The sequence below is a fragment of the Anomaloglossus baeobatrachus genome, chromosome 4 (genome assembly GCF_048569485.1).
Source record: "Anomaloglossus baeobatrachus isolate aAnoBae1 chromosome 4, aAnoBae1.hap1, whole genome shotgun sequence".
NCBI lineage: Eukaryota > Metazoa > Chordata > Amphibia > Anura > Aromobatidae > Anomaloglossus > Anomaloglossus baeobatrachus.
Window position 1 is genome coordinate 460,431,316 of NC_134356.1, and position 24,269 is coordinate 460,455,584.

Here is a 24,269-nt window from a genome sequence, read left to right on the forward strand (position 1 = left end):
TCTTTAAGAATGTCACTATCTTAGCCAGTTTCTTTAATAATGGCCTCTGTCCTGGTGCTCTACTCCAACACATTAAAAAAAAATGATTCTTGCTACATTTCCCTGCTCCCATGATATGCAGAATCCTCTTCCTGCTCCATCACAGGTAGCACAACGGGGTGGCAAGGAGGATGGCAGTAACATCAGTAAAGGCACAGCAACATCAGTTGCTAGCGTCTGATAGGCCATCGGCCTGAATAGACATTTTGTTGGAAAAAGCTGATGGCTCTCTGGGTCGTAGAATGACCGGGCACTAGTGCTGGCTTGTCAGGTAGGAAAATGCACAGACACCAGTATATTGAGCAGATAAAGCTGCTGACATTGCCAGGTCCCATTTCTCCATGGGCCCAGTCATAACTAATTGCACTCCTGCTCCTGATTTTCCAAACAAAATCAGAACTGTTAGCAAGTATGCCCCACCAGATTCTTATCATAAATCTTCAGACCTTTATTTACAATGTTCTGGTTGTGACTTCTATTGTGGCTTAGTGGACTTAGGGCCAAACAATGAATTCATCCTCTGAATCCTTTAAAGCTATGACCCTGACCATTAAGAATCATATGTAGTGATGATCGAATACCTCAAATATTCGGCTTTGCAAATATTTGCCGAATAAATCGCCACTATTCGCGAATATTCGATGCGCAATGTAAGTCTATGGGAATCCCGAATAACAACTATTCGGAACTATTCGGGCTTCCTATAGACTTACATTGCGCATTAAAATATTTGCATAGCGGCGAGTTATTCGTCGAATATTCACGAAGCCGAATATTTGAGGTATTCGATCATCCCTAATCATATCTAATCAAGTGAGGAAACCTTTTAGCGAGTGTTTAATTTTTCAGAAACATCACTACTGACAGAAATTAAATCATAGTACAGTGACTAATGAAACCAATGTATTCATAATGTATGTGCAGGTCAGCTTCACTTTTTATAGCTGCTAATTAAAGCAGGGTATTTCCTAATTTTTCCTTAAACAGATGTTAAAGGGAACCTGTCATGTGTGAAAATGCAGATGTGGGCTTAATCTGCAAGTTAATAGCATTTGAAACCTGTTTAGCGCTGCACATTAAACTCCGCTGCTGAGAGGAAGCGAACTTTAGTCCCTCCGGCAGCATTCGGGTTTCAGTCATTTGGGTGGCGCTGACGCTGGTTTAGTAACCTCTCTGTGTATGGAGAGTGGAGGCTGTAACTACGTCCCCAGCACTGACTGACAGCTGGTTCTAATACTGAGAGTCTGTAAGTCACTTCGAGGGGGGTTGGTTACAGTCGCCGCACTCCATACAAAGATCCGTGACTGAATCTGCACCATCACCACCCCCAACTAAAACGCAGATGCTCCTGGGAAGATTAACGTTAATTTTCTCCCGGCAGCGGTATTTAATGTTCAGGTTCCAAATGCTATTAATCTATAGATTAACCCGATATGTTTTTAAATATGACAGGTTCCCTTTAAGCTTTATCTATTCTTGTCAAATAATTTGTTACAGTAAATAAAGGAACACATAGATCAATGATTTAGTCAATGTTTTATGCCTTTTTTAATTTCTTATGTAAATCCATAGAAACTATTTAAACAAAACACTATATTTTCACAGGTTCTGTTTTTTGTATAGCATATTTCTACTAGTCTGGATATATGTAAACTATAGCGGTGACAATAGGGGCACTTCTGCAGTTGGCCTTGCTGTCTATATTCCAATTTCAGAACATAAAATAAGCCTTTCTACAGCCTGATGGCAGCCAATCATATGTGGCATAGACTAAAGGCCGCTTTACATGCAACGACATCGCTAACGAGATGTTGTTGGGGTCACAGAATTCGTGACCCACATCTGGCGTACGAGAGACCGCTAACGATCAAAATTACTCACCGAAACATTGATCGTTGACACGTCGTTCCTTTCCCAAATATTGTTGCTGCTTTTGGATGCAGGTTGTTCATCGTTCCTGTGGCAGCACACATCGCTGTGTGTGACACCGCAGGAACGAGGAACAACATCGTACCTGCGGCCGCCGGCAATGAGGAAGGAAGGAGGTGGCCGCTCATCTCCGCCCCTCCGCTTCTATTGGGTGGCCGCTTAGTGACACTGCTGTGACGCCGAACGAACCTCCCCCGTAAAGGAGAGATTGTTCGGCGGCCACAGGTCGGTGAACAGGTAATAGCGCGTGATGCTGCCGTAGCAATATTGTTCGCTACGGCAGCGATCAGCCCGTGACGCGCCACCGACGTGGGCGGGTGCTATCACCCGCGACATCGCTAGCAATGTCACAGCGTGTAAAGCCCGCTTTAAGGTCACTGATAAGAAGACAAAAATTCTTACAACAATTTGGAAACAAAAACATTGAAAAGCATTATTGATACTTTTTCTCCCTGTCTGGTAAAAATTCTCAATCATTGGCCGGTACAAACATATGCAGCGATGCAATTGCACAGTTAGTGACCATTTGGTCTCTTTTTATTGGCAGTCTAAACATAATCCTTTGTTGTCATTGTGCAGTAGCATTACATATTGACAGTTATCATTAGCATAAGAGACAGGAGCAGAGTTACAAAAACATAAATAAAATACATATTTCAATCATAGATCACGCTCATTTTAAAAATTTGTCATCACATGTAAATGGACTTCCTCATACAGAAGGGCCCAATTTTTGCTATTTCACTTTTCCCAATATTCTTATTCTTGCAATGTTTACAATTAAAAAATTCATTTGCAAGTTATTGGGCCAGACCAGACAATACAGTGCGTCTGTGGTATGAACGGTACTTTCATGTATTGGACAATATAGGGATTACATATTTAACAGTCTGAAGTATGACTTGAATAGAGCCACATTTTGACAATAAAATGGCCTTGGAATAATAGCATACTATCATTTATAGAACTGCCAGAATAAATTCTAATTCAATGTCTTCTGTATTTCAGCTTTTTGACGATTTGGCCCTGTTATATGGTAATGATACCACTAAGCTGGAGCTTCTTCCCGGGTCCCTGTTGGAGTGTTATGGAGATCCTGGAGAGCTAATCACTGCAATCACAATGAACCAGTTCCAGCGTTTGCGAGATGGAGACCGATTTTGGTTTGAAAATAAAAGAAATGGGTAAAAAAAAATTAGTGGCATCAGTGGGAATTATCAGGTGCCAGATTAGCAGACATTTTGGATCCTCATTAAAACGTCTAAGGCCTCATTCCCACAATGAGTTTTTGGTGAATTTTTGAGGTTGCAGAAATTTTACAGCTTTCTGCACCTTTTATATAAATTATGTTACTTTTTAAGTGATTTTATTGCGTTTTTGACGCTGTGGTTTTTGTCTCATTTTGGTATGTAATGCAGCTTTTTTGATACTGCCTGGTAATTGGCTTTGACAAAACTTCATGTGCAGATTACATGAGTTTGTCGTGCATTTGCACAGCGGAAAAAAACTTAAAACGCGTGTTTTTTTTATGCGGATTTTTTGCATCTAATGCAATTTTGTGGGGAAGATCCACATAAAAAACTCAGTGTAACTGCTGGAAAAATTAACATGTTGCAGATTTGAAACACACCACAGCTCAGTTTATGCTGTGTAAGAAAAGAAGAACAGTGGGCAGAAGATTTGTATAAATCTTTTCTGGAACTGTAAGACCCTGCATTGTTCGCACAGCAAAAATATACATCATTAACCCCTTCATGATCGAGGACGTACCTGTTCATTCTAAATTATGAAGGGGTGATCACAGTTGGCTGCTGCGGTGAGCCAGCCATGATCCCCACACATGTCTGCTGATTCATGCAGCAGACATGTGTGCCTCGCGCTGTCAAAATGTGACAGCGTGATTTAAATGCCAGCAGTGGGTAACGCGTACTTACCCTCCGCCATCGGAAACCCTGTGACATGACCATGTGGAGCCAATGGTTCCCATGGTAGCAAAGGGTCATGTGATGACTCTGGTAGCTATCATGACTCAATTCCTGTTACAGGCTGCCTGTAACAGAAGACAAGCATTTCTCCTGTTCTGAACTGTGCAGCTCTGATCAAGATAAATGAATGAGCAATAAGACTGCGAATCCTTCAAGCTCCCTAGGGGGCATAGTAAAATAAAAAAAAATATGTAAAGAAAAGTTTTAAAAAAAATTTAAATATAAAAAACTAAAAGTTTAACTTATCTCCATTCGTCCCATTGTAAATTGAAGGGTTAATAAAATAAAACAATATACACACATTTATCGTCACCGCGTTTAGAAATGCCCAATCTATCAAAATATAAAATCAATTAATCTAATCGGTAAACGGCATAGCAACAAAGAAAATTCCAAACACCAAAATTACATATTTTGGTAGTCATAAATTTTGCGCAAAATACAATAACGGGCGATCAAAACGTAGAATCTGTGAAAAAAATTGTACCATTAAAAACGTCAGCTTGAGATGCAAAATATAATCTATCACTGAGCCCCAGATCCCAAAAAGTGAGAATGTTACAGGTCACGGAAAATGGTGCAAAAAGTGTGCCACTTTTTTTGGACAAATTTCAGAATGTTTTTTAACTCCTTAGATAAAAGTAAACCTATACATGTTTGATGTCTATGAACTTGTACGGACCTGAGGCATCACACTGACACATCAGTTTTACCATATAGTGAACACGTTGAATAAAATATCCCCAAAACAATCATGCAATCGCACTTTATTTTTTACGCACTTGGAATTTTTTTGCTGTTTTCCAATACACTATATGATAAAACTTATGGTTTCATTTAAAATAACAACTAATCCCGCAAAAAAAAACTCATATACCAAGATTGAAGGGAAAAGAAAAAGTTACAACTTTCAGAAAAAGGGGAGCAAAAAAAAACAAAAAATGAAAAAAGAAAAACACTCGGGAGTGAAGGAGTTAAAAGCTTGACAAAGCCTCATTGTGGGTGCACAAGCTAAACATTCTAGAACTAACTTGTGGTGATTGTAATGTTTTTGCCATAAAAAAATGTTCTGGTGTATAGGTGTTTTATTTGTGATTTTTATGGATACAACACATAAACATTATAGTATATGGTGTATGACACATGTTCGTGTTTTTTCTCAGACCTCGTGTCGAGCAGAAATCAGAGACATATCCATTTTTTTAAGGCATCACAAATGAACAGTACTTATACAAATCTGTGGGTAGGTGAAAATTAGACGTGATTTTTTGGCAAAAAGCACTCAGACCAAAACTAGTCATCTGTATGAGCCTTTACTGTAAATTTTAGAACACAAATATTAAACAGATTTGAATTACTATTTGATGCTATTTATCCCCCATTAACCTCTTTTTAGTTACAAGGATTAATACATTGTAATATTTTCCTCCTATAGATTATTTACTGCAGATGAAATAGCAAAGATCAAAAATACTTCCTTCCATGACGTCATTTTATCAGTAACGTCTGCAGAATTTGGAGATATTCAGCACAACGTCTTCACTTGGGTTGAAGGTGAGTTCTGATTTAAAGCAAAACCAAGATGACCCAGACTATAAGCTGATACATGTGCAAAGTGTAAGAGCACAATTCACAAACAAAACCCAAGAAAAAGCAAAAAAGAAAACTAAACAAAAAATGAGCATATACCCTTCAGCAAGTAATAGTACATGTAAATAATATATAGTGCTTTGTGAAGCCTAATTTGATCAAAAAAGCATATAACCATCCCACTGCGACAAGGTGTACCCATCGGGACAGTTCTAATCTGTCTCTAGCATTTAAACATTACCATGTGTGAGATGACATCAGTGTGAATTAGGGCAGAGCATGACAGGGTCACAGGGATACCACGACAGAGAGTGGTATCCCTTATTTAAGGTTTTAGGACTACATGCACACTTGCACTGGTTTGATCTGTTTTGCTCTCCAGTTAGCTGTGCAAATTTTCTTTGGTCCGGTGCTGCAATCACTAAGCACTTCTTTTGGTCTCCTAAGGCTTGGGTTTTCTCAGCTGTTGTGATTTTACCACTCTTCTCTGCTGTAAGTATCCACCATCCCAGCCTGATAGTACCAGAACCCAGCTGTCTGCTTTACGTTGGCTGTGATCCCATGCCGATTTTTTCATTCTTATTTATTTATTAGATTAAACTATGATAAAAACTCCCTTTAATGCCACATGAAATGGACTAAAGGGTGCACATGTACAATCTCTGTTCTAATCTAAGCTCTCCCTCCAACATCAACTCTCCCTGAACTGCTTCTGGATGACAGTCTGCCAAGCATTGTGAACCCCGGTCTCATGCAAGACCTAATGACACAATGATGTCTGCCAATCATAGTAATGGCAGTAGCCAACATGGCTACAGCATTACCGTACTGTTTATTGCCTGTCTAACAGACGTGAAACATGCAAGGAGGAGACTCGAGTTTGGCGCTTGATCACCAGGAATATTCGATCGAGTAACAAGCTTCTCAAACACCCAAATGCGTGATCCAATATGGAGGAGTGCCGAGCATGCTCGCTCATCACTAATTGTTACCGTTTGCCCATCACTGTATATTGGAGTAGGCTTGTCTGAATAGTAATTTTGCCATTGTACTCATAAACCTGGAAATTTAGGAAGAACATTGATTGTAGCCTAAATAAGTTACAGTGTCTTTAATTGAAGGAGAATACTGCAAGGAAAGTGGAAATTTAAATTAGAGAATACTCTTAAGTTTTTTGGATATTTTGTTCTACTACTTTCACAAACAATATGATCTCAGAGTCTGTTCCTGGCTTTAATCCATAAAACGTGATCTCTCAACGCTAGTTTCAGAATTCTTCAAAGCTTTTATATCACTCATATTTTTAAATTAAATACTATTCTGCATATCGTTACATAGTGTTGTGAAAAGAAAAAGCTGTCAGTCATTAAACAATCTGCTCTAGAAGATAAAAAATACTTTCATTAGAAAAAAAAATCCGCAGGACGTCTTTCTTAAAGGGAACCTGTCAGCAGAAATTTCTCCCAAAACCTAAAAGATTCCCCCTCTGCAGCTCCTGGGCTGCATTCTAGAAAGGTCCCTGTTATTATTGTGCCCCCTGTGAGACCAAAATAAAGACTTTATAAAGTGGTAACTTTTTGTATGCAGATTCTGTAAATGTGACACGGGGGCGGGCTGCCTGATGGCCGTTATGCTGCCTCCTGCCGCTTTAGGCCGTCCCCCATCGCCGATTTCCATAGCTGTGGATGCCGCCCAGTGTTCCACAGGTCCCCGCGCATGCCCAGTGCTCATCTCTCGTGGATGAGCACTGTGCCCAGTGTCACCGCTGGTGACGTGCGCGCAGGCTTTAGATTATGGGTGGTGCTGTGATGTTTATTACCAAGCAACCGCCCATAATCGCGAGACCGCGCTTTCCCCCTCGGCGTCCTTCGTTCTGCGCAAGCGCGGTGCTGCTGACCCCACGTCAGCATAAAATGCAATCTAAAATGCATCTACTGCAAGTCTATGGAAAAATACCCACAAAAAACTCAGCTTATCTACAAGAGAAACTGACGTGTTGTACCTTTAAAAAGTGCACTACGGGCACATTAAAGAAGTAGGGAGGGCATAACACTTCTATAAATATAAATTCCATCCCCTTTCCTGGGGAGATATATATATATATATATATATATATATACACATATATATATATACATATAATATATTAATTCATTCCGGGAGCATGCTCTTAAACCAAGTTACTCCTATATCAAAGCAAATTTTCCGATAGGAAATAATTGAGACGCAGACAATTCGTTCCACAGCCCAAAAATATTTACTGTATTCATACAAACTTATTATAGTAATATAAAATAATGTACTGTGTTCATATAAAATTATTATAGGACACTCATACAATATATTGTACAATACAGTAAAAAGCATATACAAGAAATTAAACTGCATGTTAGCTTATAATGGAATTGTTGATGTAAAGGAGGTATAGTATAAGCAATGTGCTGTACTGGTTATCAATAAGAAAGTACAATACTGTATCCACAAATGCGAATTGATAGACATGCTATATAGTATATACTGTACTGTATAATGGTATACTGCATACAGAATACAGTACATATGTACAGAAAATTACCTCCAGAGTGGGTCAGAACGCGGTGAAATGATGGAACAGGAAGGGAATCACGGTGGAAATTTACTCATAATATAGTATGTGTGTGTGTGTGTGTCTGTGTGTGTGTGTGACGCCCTAGCCTATCAGGTCGTCACAGGGTATTGTGCAGTCTGCTCTTCTATACAATATCCACCTTCTCCTTGGTTACGGATCCCTAACCAATGGTGTTGCCAAACCCAGCTAATCAAAATCCTAGGAACACTCTGCATCAAACCCACCAGACACACCAGTGGACGGCCTGAGTGGAATAGGGTCGCCCACTTGGGGGGTTGGTAAGGGGAGGTCAGGAGTGTCAGGAGTAGGCCAGTGTAGTGTTAGAAGTGAAGGAGAGAGGAGATCAGGAGCTGGGCTCCTTGGAAGTACTAGGTAGCAGACGGTGGTATGGGCCTAGTAGGATCTGGACCCCCGGTCGCAGGGGATCGTGATAAGGGGCATGGTATTGTCGTGGAGGACAGCCGGCGGCCTTGTACCATCACCGGGCTGGGACCAAGGCACGACGCGGTATGTGGACCCTAGGTCAGCGAGTAGCTTCAGGCAACCTGACAATTCACCCGACGACAACGGAGCCTTCAAGATCCGCTCTCCACCCGCTCCAAAATCGGGGTACTAGCGCAATGAGGGGGATAGGACTTGCCACTAAAATGGTCCAGGAAATCTCAAGCGTGAACCCTGAGAGCAAGCTCCCTTAGTTAGCCACACTGGGGAGCGGGATCCGACTAGTTTCAAGCTATAGGGGCCAACTAAGAAGAGAACAAGGTGCCAAGGGAAAGGTCACAGATCATCAGGCAACACCAGCAGGAATGGGATCCAAACGTGCTCCCCTCAGCGGCAGCGGTGTCCAAAACTTTGGTTTACTAATTGGTCGGTGTCAGCTTTATGGACTGAGTGAGTACGCAAGTGACCCTTACCTCCCCAATGGCACATCCCCGTCACTATCACCGAGTCCTGGGGCATTCTCCCTACCCATAGAAGGGTTAAACACCTAGCTACCCACTCCATCGCCACCGGGTACTCCCCAGCTGCAGCGGTGGTACTCCATCTTACCACACACCACGGGTGGCGTCACAAACTGTGGATACACCATCCCCTGTAAATATCCCCTTCATTTGAGTGGTCGCACGACCCCCGGGTCCGGATGCTCCTCGAGCCACCGCGGATCCGAATCCGAGCCACCCGGCTGCTGACATGGGAGTAACACACATATATATATATATATATATATATATATATATATATATATATATATATGTATATATATATATATTTTTTTTTTTTTTTTGCAGTGAAAATACACATTAGAAACTCATGGTGGGAACTTAACCTAAATAACAAAATCATTTTGTAAATGTAGAGGAACAAATATGTTAGGAGGATGAGTGTCCAGGTACTAAATCAAAACATTCTTTGCCCAAGTATTTAATCTACATAGCTTCTCATGTTTGGATGTATTAGTGTCACGCTATGCTATGAAGGGGAGATGTGGATGCAGATCAACAGCTCCCAGAACCAGGCTTTTCTCAGAGAGGCATGACTAAGGGGTACTTTACACGCTGCAACATCGCTACCAATATATCGTTGGAGTCACGTCGTTAGTGACGCACATCCGGCGCCGGTAGCGACATCACAGCGTGTAACACTAATGAGCGATGATCAACAATCACAAAATCATTACAAAACGGTAATCGTTGACACATCATTCATTTCCTTAATATCGCTATTGCCACCGGTATGATGCTGTTTGTTGTTCCTACAGCAACACACATCGCTGTGTGTGACACCGCAGGAGCGACGAACATCTCCTTACCTGCGTCCACCAGCAATGCGGAAGGAAGGAGGTGGGCGGGATGTTACATCCTGATCATCTCCGCCCCTCCACTTTTATTGGCCGGCCGCTTAGTAACACGGCAGTGACATCGCTATGACGCCGAACGCCCCTCCCTCTTGAAGAAGGGATTGTTCGGCGGTCATAACGACGTCGCTGTCAAGGTATGTGCATGTGACGTTGCCGTAGTGATAATGTTCGCTATGGCAGCGATCACACAATATCGCACACACGACGGGGATGGGTGCTATCGCGCGCACCATCACTAGCAATTGCTAGCGATGTTGCAGCGTGTAAAGTACCCCTAAGTGTCTACCCAGTGTTCACCAGAGCCTCTGATGGCGAGGTTGGACTTAGTTCATCATAGGCACCAGGTGCCACTCTGGGGCAGCTCCTGGTTGACGTGCTCCACCAAGAGGCTGGTTGGCAAAAGACGTGAAGTGAGGAAGGTATAAACTACCACAATGGAAGAATAGGGAGGGACAACGCCTGACACTTTTCCTGAGCAATCCTGAGCTCCCCGACATTCCTAGACAGGTTCTTTCATCCCGTGTGGTGATCACATTCCTATCCCAATCTTTACCTGAGCACAACCTTGTCTAGTTTGCAGGGCAGCAGGAAAGCACTAGTCCCACTTTAGTATAAAGACACAAACAGGAAAGACAGATAAGGGTAAAAGAAACAGCAATCATACAATGCACACCAGACTACAGGCAGAAGTATAGGGAAAGGATTAGTCAGGCAAATCAAAAAGGTAATAAAGGATGGGAAGAAACCAAACAAACTTCCAAGCATCAATCTCCACAGTCATCAAATCAGCATTTGTGGATCATGTACTCCGACGCAGCTGCGTGGGAACATTTTATAATAAATTGGTAATTGAGGTATAGTGTGAGGGAGTCTGTATTCAAATAGACTATTTTTTCTATTGTGTGTGTTTTGTTACTTAGTGGGTTAGCAATGGTGATGTCTGATACACTCCTCTCCATTACCAACACCCGGGCTTGATGCCAGCTGACATTTCATAGCTGACATCAAAACCCCAAAATATTACTGATTGCCACCGCACCCGGGCAATTGGGAAAAGCTGGACAAAGCATCAGAATTGGCACATCTAGTGAATGTGTCAGTTCTTGTGTGGCTGTTGGTTGGTATTTTTAGCATTTATGACTGTCCGCTGTCACCAATGCGGTAACAGATGCATCCATCCAGGACTGACACCTGGTGATTGTGGCCCATAAATCCTATGATACCATAATGCAGCATAGCTAGACTTTTGTGTATCAACCTATGCACATTAAATAGAATCTGTCAGGTCACATATGCACCCAGAACCACGAGCCGTTCTGGATGCATTTTGCTATTCCCTGCCTAACTGTCCCTGCATCTGGTAGCATAGCTAAAGAGATCTTCAGAAAAAGTATTTCTAAAGATCTTTTATTGTATGCTAATAAGCTCAGGGACTAGTCCCAAGGGCATTGCCTCCCTTGCTAGTCGGCCCCATTAGCATGTTAGTACGCCCCTTTGGGTATGCTAACATGCTAATAAATGTGCAGCATTAGAGGATGATCTCACTCACCTCTTGGTAGATTTTGGCTCAGTGTGCATAACCCTGGCATTTTGGTCATGCGCACTATGAAGCCGGGTGTACACGTCATAGCTTCAAACTAAAGTAGTGCGCATGACCGAAAATCCTGGAATATGCGCACTGAGCTGAAATCCAGCATCAGGCAGCGATGGCGTGAGTGAGAACATCCTCTCATGCTGCGTATTCATTAGCATGTTAGCACACCCACAGGGACGTAGTGACATGCTAATACGCCCCTGAAGAAGAGGTGAAACGCGCGTAGGGACAAGTGGGATATCCAGAGCTGCTGCGGAATAGGTCAGTACTGCACTATGATACTGGAGTGATTTTGCTGTATTGGTGGGGAATTGCCCACAACAAACTACTGAATGCATGTTATGAGCTGGGTATACAGGGGTTTTATTCTCTATACCAAAAACATTTAGATGCAGATGGCACATGGCTGGGTGTTCAGTCACTAGGGAACAGCATTAGGAAGGAGTGACCTTGGTCACATGAGTGCTGCATGGTGTATGTGATATTTGCTCACAGTAATGTGCCTAATACATATTTAATTACTAACTATATACACACCATGTATGTAATTTTGCCATATATGTATGTACTATGTGATTGAAAACGCATATGACCTTTTGTAATACTTTGTACTAAGTGTATTATACAGTAAGACCTTGACCATAATAAGTGTGAACTAATTCGCATGCAGTTCTATTAATCCCATTCAGGACTCCTTGTCATATTATTTTAATGTACAATTAATAAAGTTTGTATTTTATTGAATTGGAATCGTACCACTCTTTCTCTGTTGTTCATAGTATTATAGTGGTGTCCTGGCACTTTCAAAAAGGTTGGAGAGTGACCAATATGAAATGCTAACGAGGCCGACTAGCAAGGGAAGCAACGCCCTTGGGACTAGTCCCCTCGCTCATTAGCATACAATAAATGATCTTTAGAAATACTTTTTCTAAAGATCTCTTTATCTATGCGAGTGTATACAGGGACGGTTAGGTAGGGATTAGCAAAATGCACAGAGCTGCTCGTGGTTCTGGGTGCATATTGGACCTGACAGGTTCCCTTTAACTGTATGTTCCTTATTTTTATTATGCCCATCCTATTTATACAAGGTATTTGTATCACGTATGATTATACATTTGTTAACGTGTGATATTTCTGGGCTTTGTGCAAGATTACATAATTTTAGTGCTGGCTTCTGCCAGCTGGTACCTGTACTTTAAGATTTTTTCTTCCTGTTATGGGTGTGAGCACACACCGTGAAACGTGCTTCAGCAGCTGCTATTAGCTCACTATATATCACCCGTATATGCTCACAATTGTTCCAGCCATGTGGCATCTCGTCTGATTTACATTCTAATAATAATGTGTTATTTTTGGACATATGATCGCCTTTTGTTTCTGTTTTTTGTCTATCATGATGAGGCTCAGCAGCTAAACATAAAACTGCAATACTTCAGCAATTATTTTTTTTATAAATATAGTGGAAAGTAAAGAGCACATGGCCTTAACTTTCACAAATGTTTAGAATTGAAAAAAAAAATCTTTTTTAATCAAAAGGCAATTACAGGTAATACTTTATAAAATCGCAAAGAAATAGCGACTGAAATGATGGACGAAATATAAAATTGTAAATTAAGGATTATCAAATCCAGCATCCAATAGATAAAGAAGAAGGATAAAGCAACAGAATAGAAAAATAGTAGGTTTTTCTGCAGAAGTGATTGTTACTAGAGATGAGCGAATCTTTTCACCACTATTTAGTGTCCGACGGATAACAGGCTATTCGCACCATTCAGTATCCGACGGATAAAACAACGTCCGCTCCGATACTTTCATTTTCATTTCTGACTTCCTTGTACCTGTTTTTTAGCCAAGGAATACATCTGACGTTGCTTGCCCTCACAGTAACGCCGCAGCCATCTTTGTTATGGTGTTACTGTGATTGGCTTGGCCGCATAGCATCAAAGGGGCTATATAAGCCAGCGGCCATTTTGTGAACACGCAGTGATAGGGAGCTGGCGGTGTAGATAGACTGTATTGTGTGCGGTAGAGCGTTCGTAGATCCGACTAATAAATAGTCCTTGTAAGGGCTGAACACAGTGTCCAGTAGCTGCTAGCAGCTCCATGAATCGCTTTTTTGACAAACAGAATGCTGGTCTTTCGGTCTCTCTCTCTGTCTGCCGCTCATTACTCGATCTTGTATTCCCTGCTTCCCCGCCCACCGGCGCCTATGATTGGTTGCATTCAGACGCGCCCCCACGCTGAGTGACAGCTGTCTCACTGCAACCAATCACAGCCGCCGGTGGGTGGGTCTATGTAGTGCAGTAAAACAAATAAATCATTTTAAAAACGACATGCGGTACCCCCCCATTTTGATTCCAGCCAAAGTAAAGCTACATGGCTGAAGGCTGGTATTCTCAGGATAGGGAGCCCCCTTTTATGGGGAGCCCCCCAACTTAAAACTAACAGCCAGCAGCTACCCGTAATTGCCGCATCCATTAGACTCTACCGGGTTCATCCCGAATTGCCCTGGTGCGGTGGCAATCGGGGTAATAAGGAGTTAATGTCAGCAGCCCATAGCTGCCACTAAGTCCTAGGTTAATCATGGCAGGCGTCTATGAGACACCCCCAATGATTAACCTGTAAGTGAAACTAAATAAACACATACACCCGAAAAAATCCTTTATTTGAAATAGAAGACGAAAAAAACCACCCTCTTTCACCACTTTATTAAAATCCCCAAATACCCCTTCAGGTCCAGAGTAATCCACACGAGGTCCCACGACGCATCCAGCTCTGCTACATGAAGCTGACAGGAGCGGCCGTAGATCACCACTGCTCCTGTGAGCTCCACGCAGCAACTGAAGTGAGCCTTCGCGATCAGCGGTGATGTCACTCAGGTTACCCGCGGCCACAGCTCTCAGGTGGAGGACTGCAGCTGGCCGTGGGTAACCTGAGTGACAGCACCGCTGATCGCGCGGCTCACTACATTCACTCAAGGGATTTGCGGTCACCAGTGAGTTCTTCACCTGTGATCGCAAATCAGGCCGCGGCACACACACAGAGCCGCGCGATGACAATGAAGTTGGGTGAAGTTCATCCAAGTTCATTCTTATCGCGCGACTCTGTCTCGCAGCCAGCCATGTTCTATGGGGATGTAGCAGAGCCGAGTGGAACCGCACTGTCAAAAATGCATCCAAAATGCATTCAAAATGCGTCCAAAACGCAGCGTGAAATTATTCAGGTTTCCTATAGACTTACATTGGGCGTCGAATATTCACGAATACGCGAATAGCGGCGACCTATTCGTTGGCTATTCGTCGAAACGGATATTTGGGTATTCGATCATCCCTAATTGTTACGTTTTACATGTGGAAATGCTCCTAACAACAAGATATATATTGCAAGTTGCATATTCCAGTTGCAAAGTATAGATGGGGCCCATGTTAATAATGAAGCCTCGTGGTCTTTTCATCCATTGCACCTAAAGAAGTGACAGTGAAGACTAAAGCTGAGATGGAGCAAGAGCCGCTGATACAACTTCACTGGTTCAGCTTTATTCTGTATAAACTATAGGTGCTGAACCTAGAGGGAACCATGTCCTGGGCATGTGTAGGCACAGTCTTTCTGTGTGGGCCTGATTTACACAGGCATTCATTTATATCTGTGCCAAGGTGCTTGGCAGTGGGAATAGGCAACTACATTAATAGTGTAACTAGAAAAACAACATCATTTATATCATATCCAATCACTTTAATTCAATGTACCCTAAGTGATGAGCAACAATTTGGCTTCAGCCCACTGTAAAAGAATATTCTGTTCTTTCAGTGTGCCCTTTTAATGTAAGGTTCTTCCAGCATGTGCAAATTTTAGGTGGAGACTTTTTTTTATTAAAGGCTATGTGGGCCAAATTATAGATTCAATTTTGGCAATGATTAACATGTTAAAGGCAAAAAAAATTCCCCCGTATGCTATATTAGCTGAGAGCAGGTAGAACCACATAGAATCCCATAGTACTGGCCAACTAATAACCCTGTACATTATGCCTTTCTGTGAATTTCTCAGTACACAGTAGGTCTAGGGTGGAAAGCTTCATATTGTAGAAAGTGCCAAGTTGGCATACAGATACCAATAGGTTATTCAATGCATCCCTGGGAAATTATATAAGTAAATGGCTTCTTCATAGAGGAAGAGGACAGGAACTCTTGTACTATCTGTTGGAAATGGCAATCCTAATTCTGGCAGTGGCTCTGTGTTAGGAAACAAAGGTGCGCACAGCTAAGCCTAGTGTAACAATATGTGAGGCATAAGACCTTGACACATAACTTAGGGTGTATAGCCAAACTGGAACCTCCATTAACAGATACATGTTTTAGGATTTTTGCCCCTCCACTCTATCTTAAAGGGGTGGTTCACTAGTTTGCATTCATAGTGAGTTGATACACACAGCATTTCTGGAGTGATGCTCAACTAGGGTCCAAAACTATCTCAATTAGATGTAGAAACTTGGCACTCAAGATAAACGTGAATAGAGGTCTTTTATTGAGAAGAACTTCTAGGGCCAGCAGAAGCACAGATGTTTCAATCAAAGACCTTCATCAGTGTGCATACAGAGAGTCCTCAGAAGGTATAGCATTACCACATAGACAGCAGTGGACACCGAGTCATACCTGGCTATGCCGTTTGCCAAGTTGCCATGCCTTCTTAGGACCTTCTGCACTCACACTAATGAAGGTATTTGACCGAATCGTCTGTGTTTGTGCTGGTCCTATAAGTTCTTCTCAATAAAAGACCACTATTCACATTTATCTTGAGTGCCTAGTTTCCACATCTAGTTAGTATTCATAGTCACATCAATATTATGTTGAGAAACAAGGTTTCTCTCAAATACCTTGTGTTGCCAGTAGTGCCTGTGCGCGGTGCTATTTCGGTCTGCTCATCCCCTTCGCATCACCTCCTGAGCTTCATGACCTCTGGTGTCCTGTGATGCCACGTCAATTTCCGGTTCCAGTCTTCCAGAGTGACTGGGCTGTGGGCGGCGCTTCACGGCTCAGCCCAGCATCTCCCTGCTCCCTCCTTCACAGCAGAGCGCTGCATGCAGGAGTAATGCTGGGCTGTGACGAGCGGTAAAACTCCACCCACAGCTCAGGGACTCAGGAAGACTGGGGCCGTCAGCGGTGATGTCAAGTCAACAGGAAGTTGATGTAGTATAACGTCACATCAGACGTAACAAACCCCGGGGGGCATACAAAAGGGATGAGCGAAGCACAATAGAGCCGCTCAGAGGCACTATTGGCAACACAAGGTGTTTGAGAGAAACCTTGTTTTTCAACATAATATCGATGTGCCTATGAAAACCAAGTAGTGAACCACCTCTTTAAGTTATGTGGCAAGGTTCTGTAAGTAGTCGAGAAGAGACTTTTAGGATTTATATTTCCAACTGGTGACACAATTGCCTCTGCTCTCTTCCTCTGTAAAGACACTTTTTGTATCAGTACTCAGCAGCTTCCAGAAAATGACTCTGGAAATGACTATATTCTGCAGTAGATCCTGTGATCAAAGTATGTTCACTTCATATACAGTCATGGGCGAAAGTGTTGGCACCCTTCATGTTCTTCTAGAAAATGAAGCCTTTCTCCAAGAAAATGATTTCAATTATACATTTTTTTATACACATGTTTATTTCCTTTGTGTGTATTGGAACAGCACAAAAAAAACAAAACAAAGAAAATCTACTTATGGAAAATTAGGGGCCGGGGAAAAACAGTATTGTTTTAATCAGGATTTTCAAGTGTGATAGTGCCGTAACATAGAAGGCAAAATTTGCTTTATTTCCTCTTTGCTACTGGTTTTAATCACTTTGTACATAAATTATATATTAATTAATTTTTTATAGGGATATTTTAGATTTAGTGATAATATATCTGCACAATACCCCTATGAGTATAAAATGGCATAGCATGTATTACCTAGTATTTCTAGCAGTATTATCTATTTTGTTGTAGAACAGAAATCCTGGAATTTTAAGGGCTTGTGCACACAAGTGTATACATCGGATGATTTTAATGCAGTAAAAAATTGCATTCCACTCGAATTAATGTTATTCTATAGGTCAGTTCCGATCTGTGATTTTTTTTCTCAGGCTAAATCGGACTGAGGAAAACATCACAGCATGCTACTATTGGCAGCATTACTCCCTTCATGCGCTTCTATGTAAGGCCCCTTTCACACGTCAGTGATTCTGGTACGTTTGTGCTTTTTTTTAAACGTACCAGAATCACTGACATACGCAGACCCATTATAATGAATGGGTCTGCTCACACATCAGTGATTTTTCACTGCACGTGTCTCTGTGCGGCGTACCCGCGTGTCCGTGATTGCCGCACGGAGACATGTCCATTTTTTTCTGGCATCACTGATGTCCCATGGACCACGCAGTTGTGTGATCCGTGAGACACGTGCCAGAAAAAAACGTGCTTTTAAAATAAAAATCATTTTTACTCACCCAGCTCCAGCGATGCTCTCTGCAGCCCGTTCTCCCTGCTGCTTCTGAGCCGGCTCATTACTGTCGCGCATATTCATTATGCATGACACAGCCGACCCGGAAGCAGCTGCTGCGGGGGTCAGCGCCGGCCGGATTCTGCACCGCGGGAGCGATCAGCACCATGGAGAGGGGGAGCGCGCACAGGTGAGTTAATCTCTAAGTGCAATCACGGGCCACGGAGAACGGAGCCCGAACTGCACTTAGACAACCCATGTGTGCCGTGATTCACGGCACATGAAGGGACATGTGCGTGTTACACGCCAGTGAAAAACGTCAGTGTCTTTCACTGACGTGTGAAACGGGCCTAAGTCTGTGTGCGTGTGAAACTTCGAACTTCACTGATGATATCCGAGTTCAGTGCGATAGATGACACAAGAAAGTTTGTCTGAGTTGAGCCAAGCATTCCGGCATGTAAGGGAACAAGGGGAGATAGCTGATGGCTGAAACCATGGGCCAATAACTATCTAATGTGTAGTTGGGGATTTTATTAAATCATTATTAGGGATGATCGAATACCACAAATATTCAGCTTCGCAAATATTTTCCGAATAGGTCGCCGCTATTCGACTATTCGCGAATATTCGATGGGCAATGTAAGTCTATGAGAAACCCGAATAACAACTATTCGGAACTATTCGGGCTTCCCATAGACTTACATTGCGCATCGAATATTCGTGATTAGTCGAATAGCGGTGACCTGTTCGGAAAATATTCGCAAAGCCGAATATTTGAGGTATTCGATCATCCCTAATCATTATGTAACTAAATACAAGAGGTTACCTTATTTGATATGGCAATTTCACGAGAACAGAACTGTCACAGTGATTTATTTTTATTCAGTATTTTATATAAGTAATGGAGAGATGTTTGATTTATTTAAAATAAATAATGTATTAAAATCAAACTTCAATATTTTTCCTTATGAGAATCTGTTTCTATTTTTCTATTTTTAGGTGATCCATGTCCTCAGCCAGAGCAACCCTTGTCTATAATGCTTCCACCGTGTGTTCCTCTCACTGCCATTAATTACTTTGAAGGATGTGTACTTGGATACAGCAGCCTCATTGTGATTATTTGCTCTTTTCCTTTAGGTTTGTAGATTTAGCAATATTATTTCTTCATAAGAAAAGTAACACAATCACATATACTTCAGAATCAAGAATATATTCACCAATAGAAAGAACAATAACTTATAAAGTTAAAACATGTTTTTTTTATAAATTATGCCAATGTGATTAAAATGAAGCATAATACATAAAAGATTTTGAGACGTTAGACACATTTCTTTTCCTTATTATTCCTCATGACATGAATACTTAAAGAGTTTGAAAACTTTATATACAGTACATTAGATCACTTATTAGAGCACTTGTGTGGCAATGATTCTGGATTGCAATATCAATTATAGTTAAGAGTTGCATTGACAAGTCTGCAGGCTTTATATCTAACATCTCTAAGCATTTTTAAAGACTTAATGTCTAAACAGATCTTTTTCTGATTACCCGTATTCTGTAAAATGCTGTTTTTATACGAAATTCTGTTAGAAATATTAAAGCCTCCTATACAAATTTGATTAATGTTGGCCGTTCTGGACAATATCAAGAGGTTGGGGATGACAGCCAACTAATTGTCAGGGCAAATATGGATCAAGCATGTCCAATTTCGGACTGCCAATTGCTTTGTTGTCCCATAGATAAGCCACCAGCAGAGATATCTGTCATAGCTATCTCATAGCTGAATGATAGGTTAATGCATTGTTTGACCGAAAACCATCAAATGTGTATGGAGCCTTAAAGGGGTGGTTCACCCCTTTTTGATTACTGGCCACATCGATATTGTGTTGAGAAATACCTTGTGTTGCCAATAGTGCCAGTGAGAGGCACTATTGCAGTCCATTCACCACCTTTGCGTGACTCCCGGGCTCCGTGACCTCTGATGTCCAGTGATGTCATGTCAACTAATGCGGGCCACAGTGTTCCTGAGTGACTGTACTGTGGGTCGTTTTTTGCCGCACCTCGAAGCCCAGCACAGATTCCATCATCACCATGCTACCTCCTCCTTCACTGCAAAATTCACAAGCAGAAGCGATGCTGGGCTGTGACGATCAGTGAAACTCCGCCCACAGCCCAGTGACTCACAGAGACTGGGGCTGGCCGTGGAGATGTCAGGGCAACATTAAGTTGATATCACCGCACATCAGAAGTCACGAAGCCCAGGGGTCACGCGATGGAGATGAGCGGTCCGCAATAGCACCACTCACAGGCACTATTGGCAGTGCAAAGTATTTGAGACAAACCTTGATTCTCAACATAAGGCCTAAGACACACGGTGTTAAAATCAGACTGAGTGAGTGGGATGCGATAAAACATTGCATTCCACTCGGACCAATATTAGCCTATGTGTCAGCACCAATGAGCGATTACTTTCTTAGCCCTAATCGTACCGAGAAAACAATCGCAGCATGCTGCAGGTGTAATGTGATTCAGGTTTCAAGTCTATGGGGCGAGAGAAAAATCGCACTGCACTCTCAATACACCGGTGTACAGTGAGTGCAGGGTGAGAATGGCAATAGCCAGCTACGGAGGAGAGAGGGAGATAAATCCCTCCCATCCACAGCACTGGCCCTACCCTCCTCAGTGCTGGCCCACCACTCCTGAGTGCCGGCCCACCCCTCGCAGCTGAGGCCCGATCGAATGATCGGACCTCAGTCGCAGTGACACTCGCATGACACTCGGCTCCTGCTGTGCTGCCAGAGTGAGCCGAGTGTCATGCAAGGATCGCAGTAGATCCCCGTGTGGCCCCGGCCTAATATTAATGTAGCCAGTAAAGAAAAAGGGTGAACCACATCTTTAAAGCTCTCATAAACATTAGATTTCAGTCAGTTAAACAATCATTCTCTGGCAACAGCTTATCTACACAATGATCAAAAGGATCTACTGCTGAAATTCAGAAAGTAGGAATCTTCTCTTCCTCAAACATCATCTGTCAGGAGAGAGTTGGGAGGCCAACATACCTATTAGACTATTGGTCAAAACATCCAAAATCAGTGGTCCGACTTTAGTCTAAGGGGTACTTTGCACACTATGACATCGCAGGTGCGATGTCGTTGGGGTCAAATCAAAAGTGACGCACATCCGGCTTCGCTGTCAACATCGTTTTGTGTAAATTGTTTTTGATACGATTAACGAGCGCAAAAGCGTCGAAATCATATCATCGGTGTAGCGTCTGTCATTTCCATAATTTCGGAAGGACTGATGTTACGATGTTGTTCCTCGTTCCTGCGGCAGCACACATCACTGTGTGTGAAGCCGCAGGAGCGAGGAACATCACCTTACTTGCGTCCTGCCTGCAATGAGGAAGGAAGGAGGTGGGCGGGATGTTTACGTCCTGCTCATCTCCGCCCCTCTGCTTCTATTGGCCGCCTGCCGCGTGACATCGCTGTGACGCTGCACGACCCGCCCCATTAGGAAGGAGGCGGTTCGCCTGCCAGAGCGACGTCGCAAGGCGGGTAAGTGCATGTGAAGCTGCCGTAGCGATAATTTTCGCTACGGCAGCTATCACAAGATATTGCAGTGGCAACGGGGGGACTATCGCGCTCGGCATGGCAGCAATCGGCTTGCGATGTCGTAGTGTGCAAAGTACCCCTATGCTGGAATCACACTTGCAAGTGTAAAATCAGTCCGATTCTCATGCCAGAAAGTAGGACGATTTATTCTCACATTTCATCAGTGTGCTGTCAGTGTCCAATCAGTTTTTACCCTTAGCAGCTGCTATTCATGTACTGTTATGTACAGGAGCATTTACAGTGTTCTTTGCTACATGCGTGAAATGTATTGAGAAAAACGGATGTCACTAGGATGGTGTGTGTGCCGTCCGGGTGACATCCTTTTTTTTCACACACCCATAGACTTGCATTGAAAAGACTCGTGCGAGAAACTCACCAAAACGCAGCATGCTGCAATTTTTTTTTCTCAGTCCGATTTGGACTGAGAAAAAAATAGCAGATCGGAGCTGCCTCATTGATTAACATTGGTCCGAGTGCAATGCGAGATTTTCTCGCATTTCACTCTTGCGAGTTAATCGCAAGTGTGACTCCAGCCTAATATACATAGCGGCAAGTTTTCCATTGCACAATGGAAGCCCATAGCTTATCTGTTAATGTCTGCTAAATTTGTTGACTGTTTTCATTAAAAATTAGCTGAATTTGACTTTCTATTTCCATGCACAAAGACATGGCAAAACGATTGGATTATCTGCATTTTATGACACAGTATAAATGCTATTTCCTATCTAATCTCACCTGATTTCCTTTTTTCCTTTTCTACTTTCAGTTAGCCTTTTTATTGCTTGGATGGTTGCTCAATCTCGCAAAAGAGACTTTAAGAAAATCCAGAATAAACGAGCAATATCCAGTATGAAAACAGTTCTATCTGCTGAAGGAACTGCAGGTAAAACAACATTTTATAGAATTCATATTTTAAATATATTTTACCTAATGAGTAGAGATGAGCGAACTGGTCCCGGTTCGGCTCGAGGCCGGTTCGCCGAACGGGGTCCCGTTCGAGTTCGGTTCGTCGAACGTTCGACGAACCGAACTCGAACGTATAGGCTATAATGGGAGGCAATCACAAACACATAAAAATGCATTATAAATGTACATAAACAGTTAATAAACATTTCCATAACACTTACCGGTCCTCGCGATCCCTTCTGCACTCTGTCTCCTGCCGCTATTCCATCCAATGATCGCTGAATCCTCCCGGTGACCTGCACTGCCAGCAGAGATGCAGGACCTATCGTGACGTCAAAATAGCCATGTGACCAGTCACGTGGCTATTATCTCATTGGCTACAGACTGGTCACATGACTATGACACGTCATGTAGGACCTGCGAGTGCATCTCTCCGGTACACGGTTCACATATGTGTATCGCCGTGTACCGGCAACATGCTCTAGCACACGGTCGACTCCCCGTTCCGTTAGGGACCGGCTGACACAGCCGGTCATTAACGGAGATCACCGTTGCCATAGCAACGCAGTTAGCGGTGACGTCACCGCTAACCGCGGCTCCGAGAGCACCGTTGCTATGGTAACGCGTCTGTCAGCATTACCGCTAGCAGCCAGCAGTGATCACTCACGGAGTGAAGGCTGCATGCTGCTTCCCGATTGTAGTGATGATTGTAGTGAGGATGGAGGTTCCCCAGCCCCAAGTGATGAGCTGGTGAATCTCATCCTTCCTCACTACAATCGTCACTACTACTACACTAGTGAGGATTGTAGTGAGGATGGAGGTTCCCCAGCCCCAAGTGATGAGCTGGTGAATCTCATCCTTCCTCACTACAATCGTCACTACTACTACACTAGAAAGAAAGAAGACAGAAGAGCAGGATCGTGGAGGGCTGACAGGGGGTAATAAAGATGGAGTCTCTAATGTGTCTGTGTATTTATTTCTATTAAAGTATTTTTTCTCTGTGTGGTGTCTTTTTTTTAACCCTTTATTGGAGATTCTTAATGGCCGGGTCAAACGTGCCTGACATTAAGAATCTCTGGCTTAATACTGGCTGGTAAAACAAAGCCAGTATTAACTCATGATTACCCAACAAGCCACCCGGCTCCAGGGCTGTTGGAAGAGTTGGATACAGCGCCAGATGATGGCGCTTCTATGAGAGCGCCATTTTCTGGGACGGCTGCGGACTGAAATCCGCAGCAGAGGCGCCCACAAACCTCGGGCTAACCTGTGCTGCGGATTCCAATCCCCAGCTGCCTAGTTGTACCCGGCTGGACACAAAAATGGGGCGAAGCCCACGTCATTTGTTTTTTAATTATTTCATGAAATAAGTGAAATAATTAAAAAAAACGGGCTTCCCTATATTTTTGGTTCCCAGCCGGGTACAAATAGTTAACTGGGGGTTGGAGGCAGCCCGTGGCTGCCAGCTGTACCTGGCTAGTGCTGTAGTGGGGGAGACAAGAAAGGCGCAATAGGGTTTTACCCGGTTTACAGAGTGAAAGAGGATAAAAACAGTGCACTCACCTGGCCGGGTTGTGCCAGTCACAACCCCTTTATTAGCATGGATGAGCGCTTGGGTGGTTCTGCAGCGGCCCCGTTATAGAGCAGATTTTGAATATGAAGGACTGGAGAAAAC

The 24,269-nt window shown here is 42.9% G+C and overlaps 1 protein-coding gene across 1 annotated transcript in view; it reads left to right on the forward strand.

The window, feature by feature from the left end:
• The window catches only part of LOC142303863 (dual oxidase 1-like), a 421,125-nt gene that overhangs the window by 215,290 nt on the left and 181,566 nt on the right, over positions 1-24,269 (forward strand). Inside the window, exons 13-16 of the mRNA XM_075345668.1 lie at positions 2,977-3,152; positions 5,389-5,507; positions 19,080-19,217; positions 22,458-22,574. Coding sequence (XP_075201783.1) covers positions 2,977-3,152; positions 5,389-5,507; positions 19,080-19,217; positions 22,458-22,574 — 550 coding nt within the window. The remainder of the gene's footprint in view (positions 1-2,976; positions 3,153-5,388; positions 5,508-19,079; positions 19,218-22,457; positions 22,575-24,269) is intronic.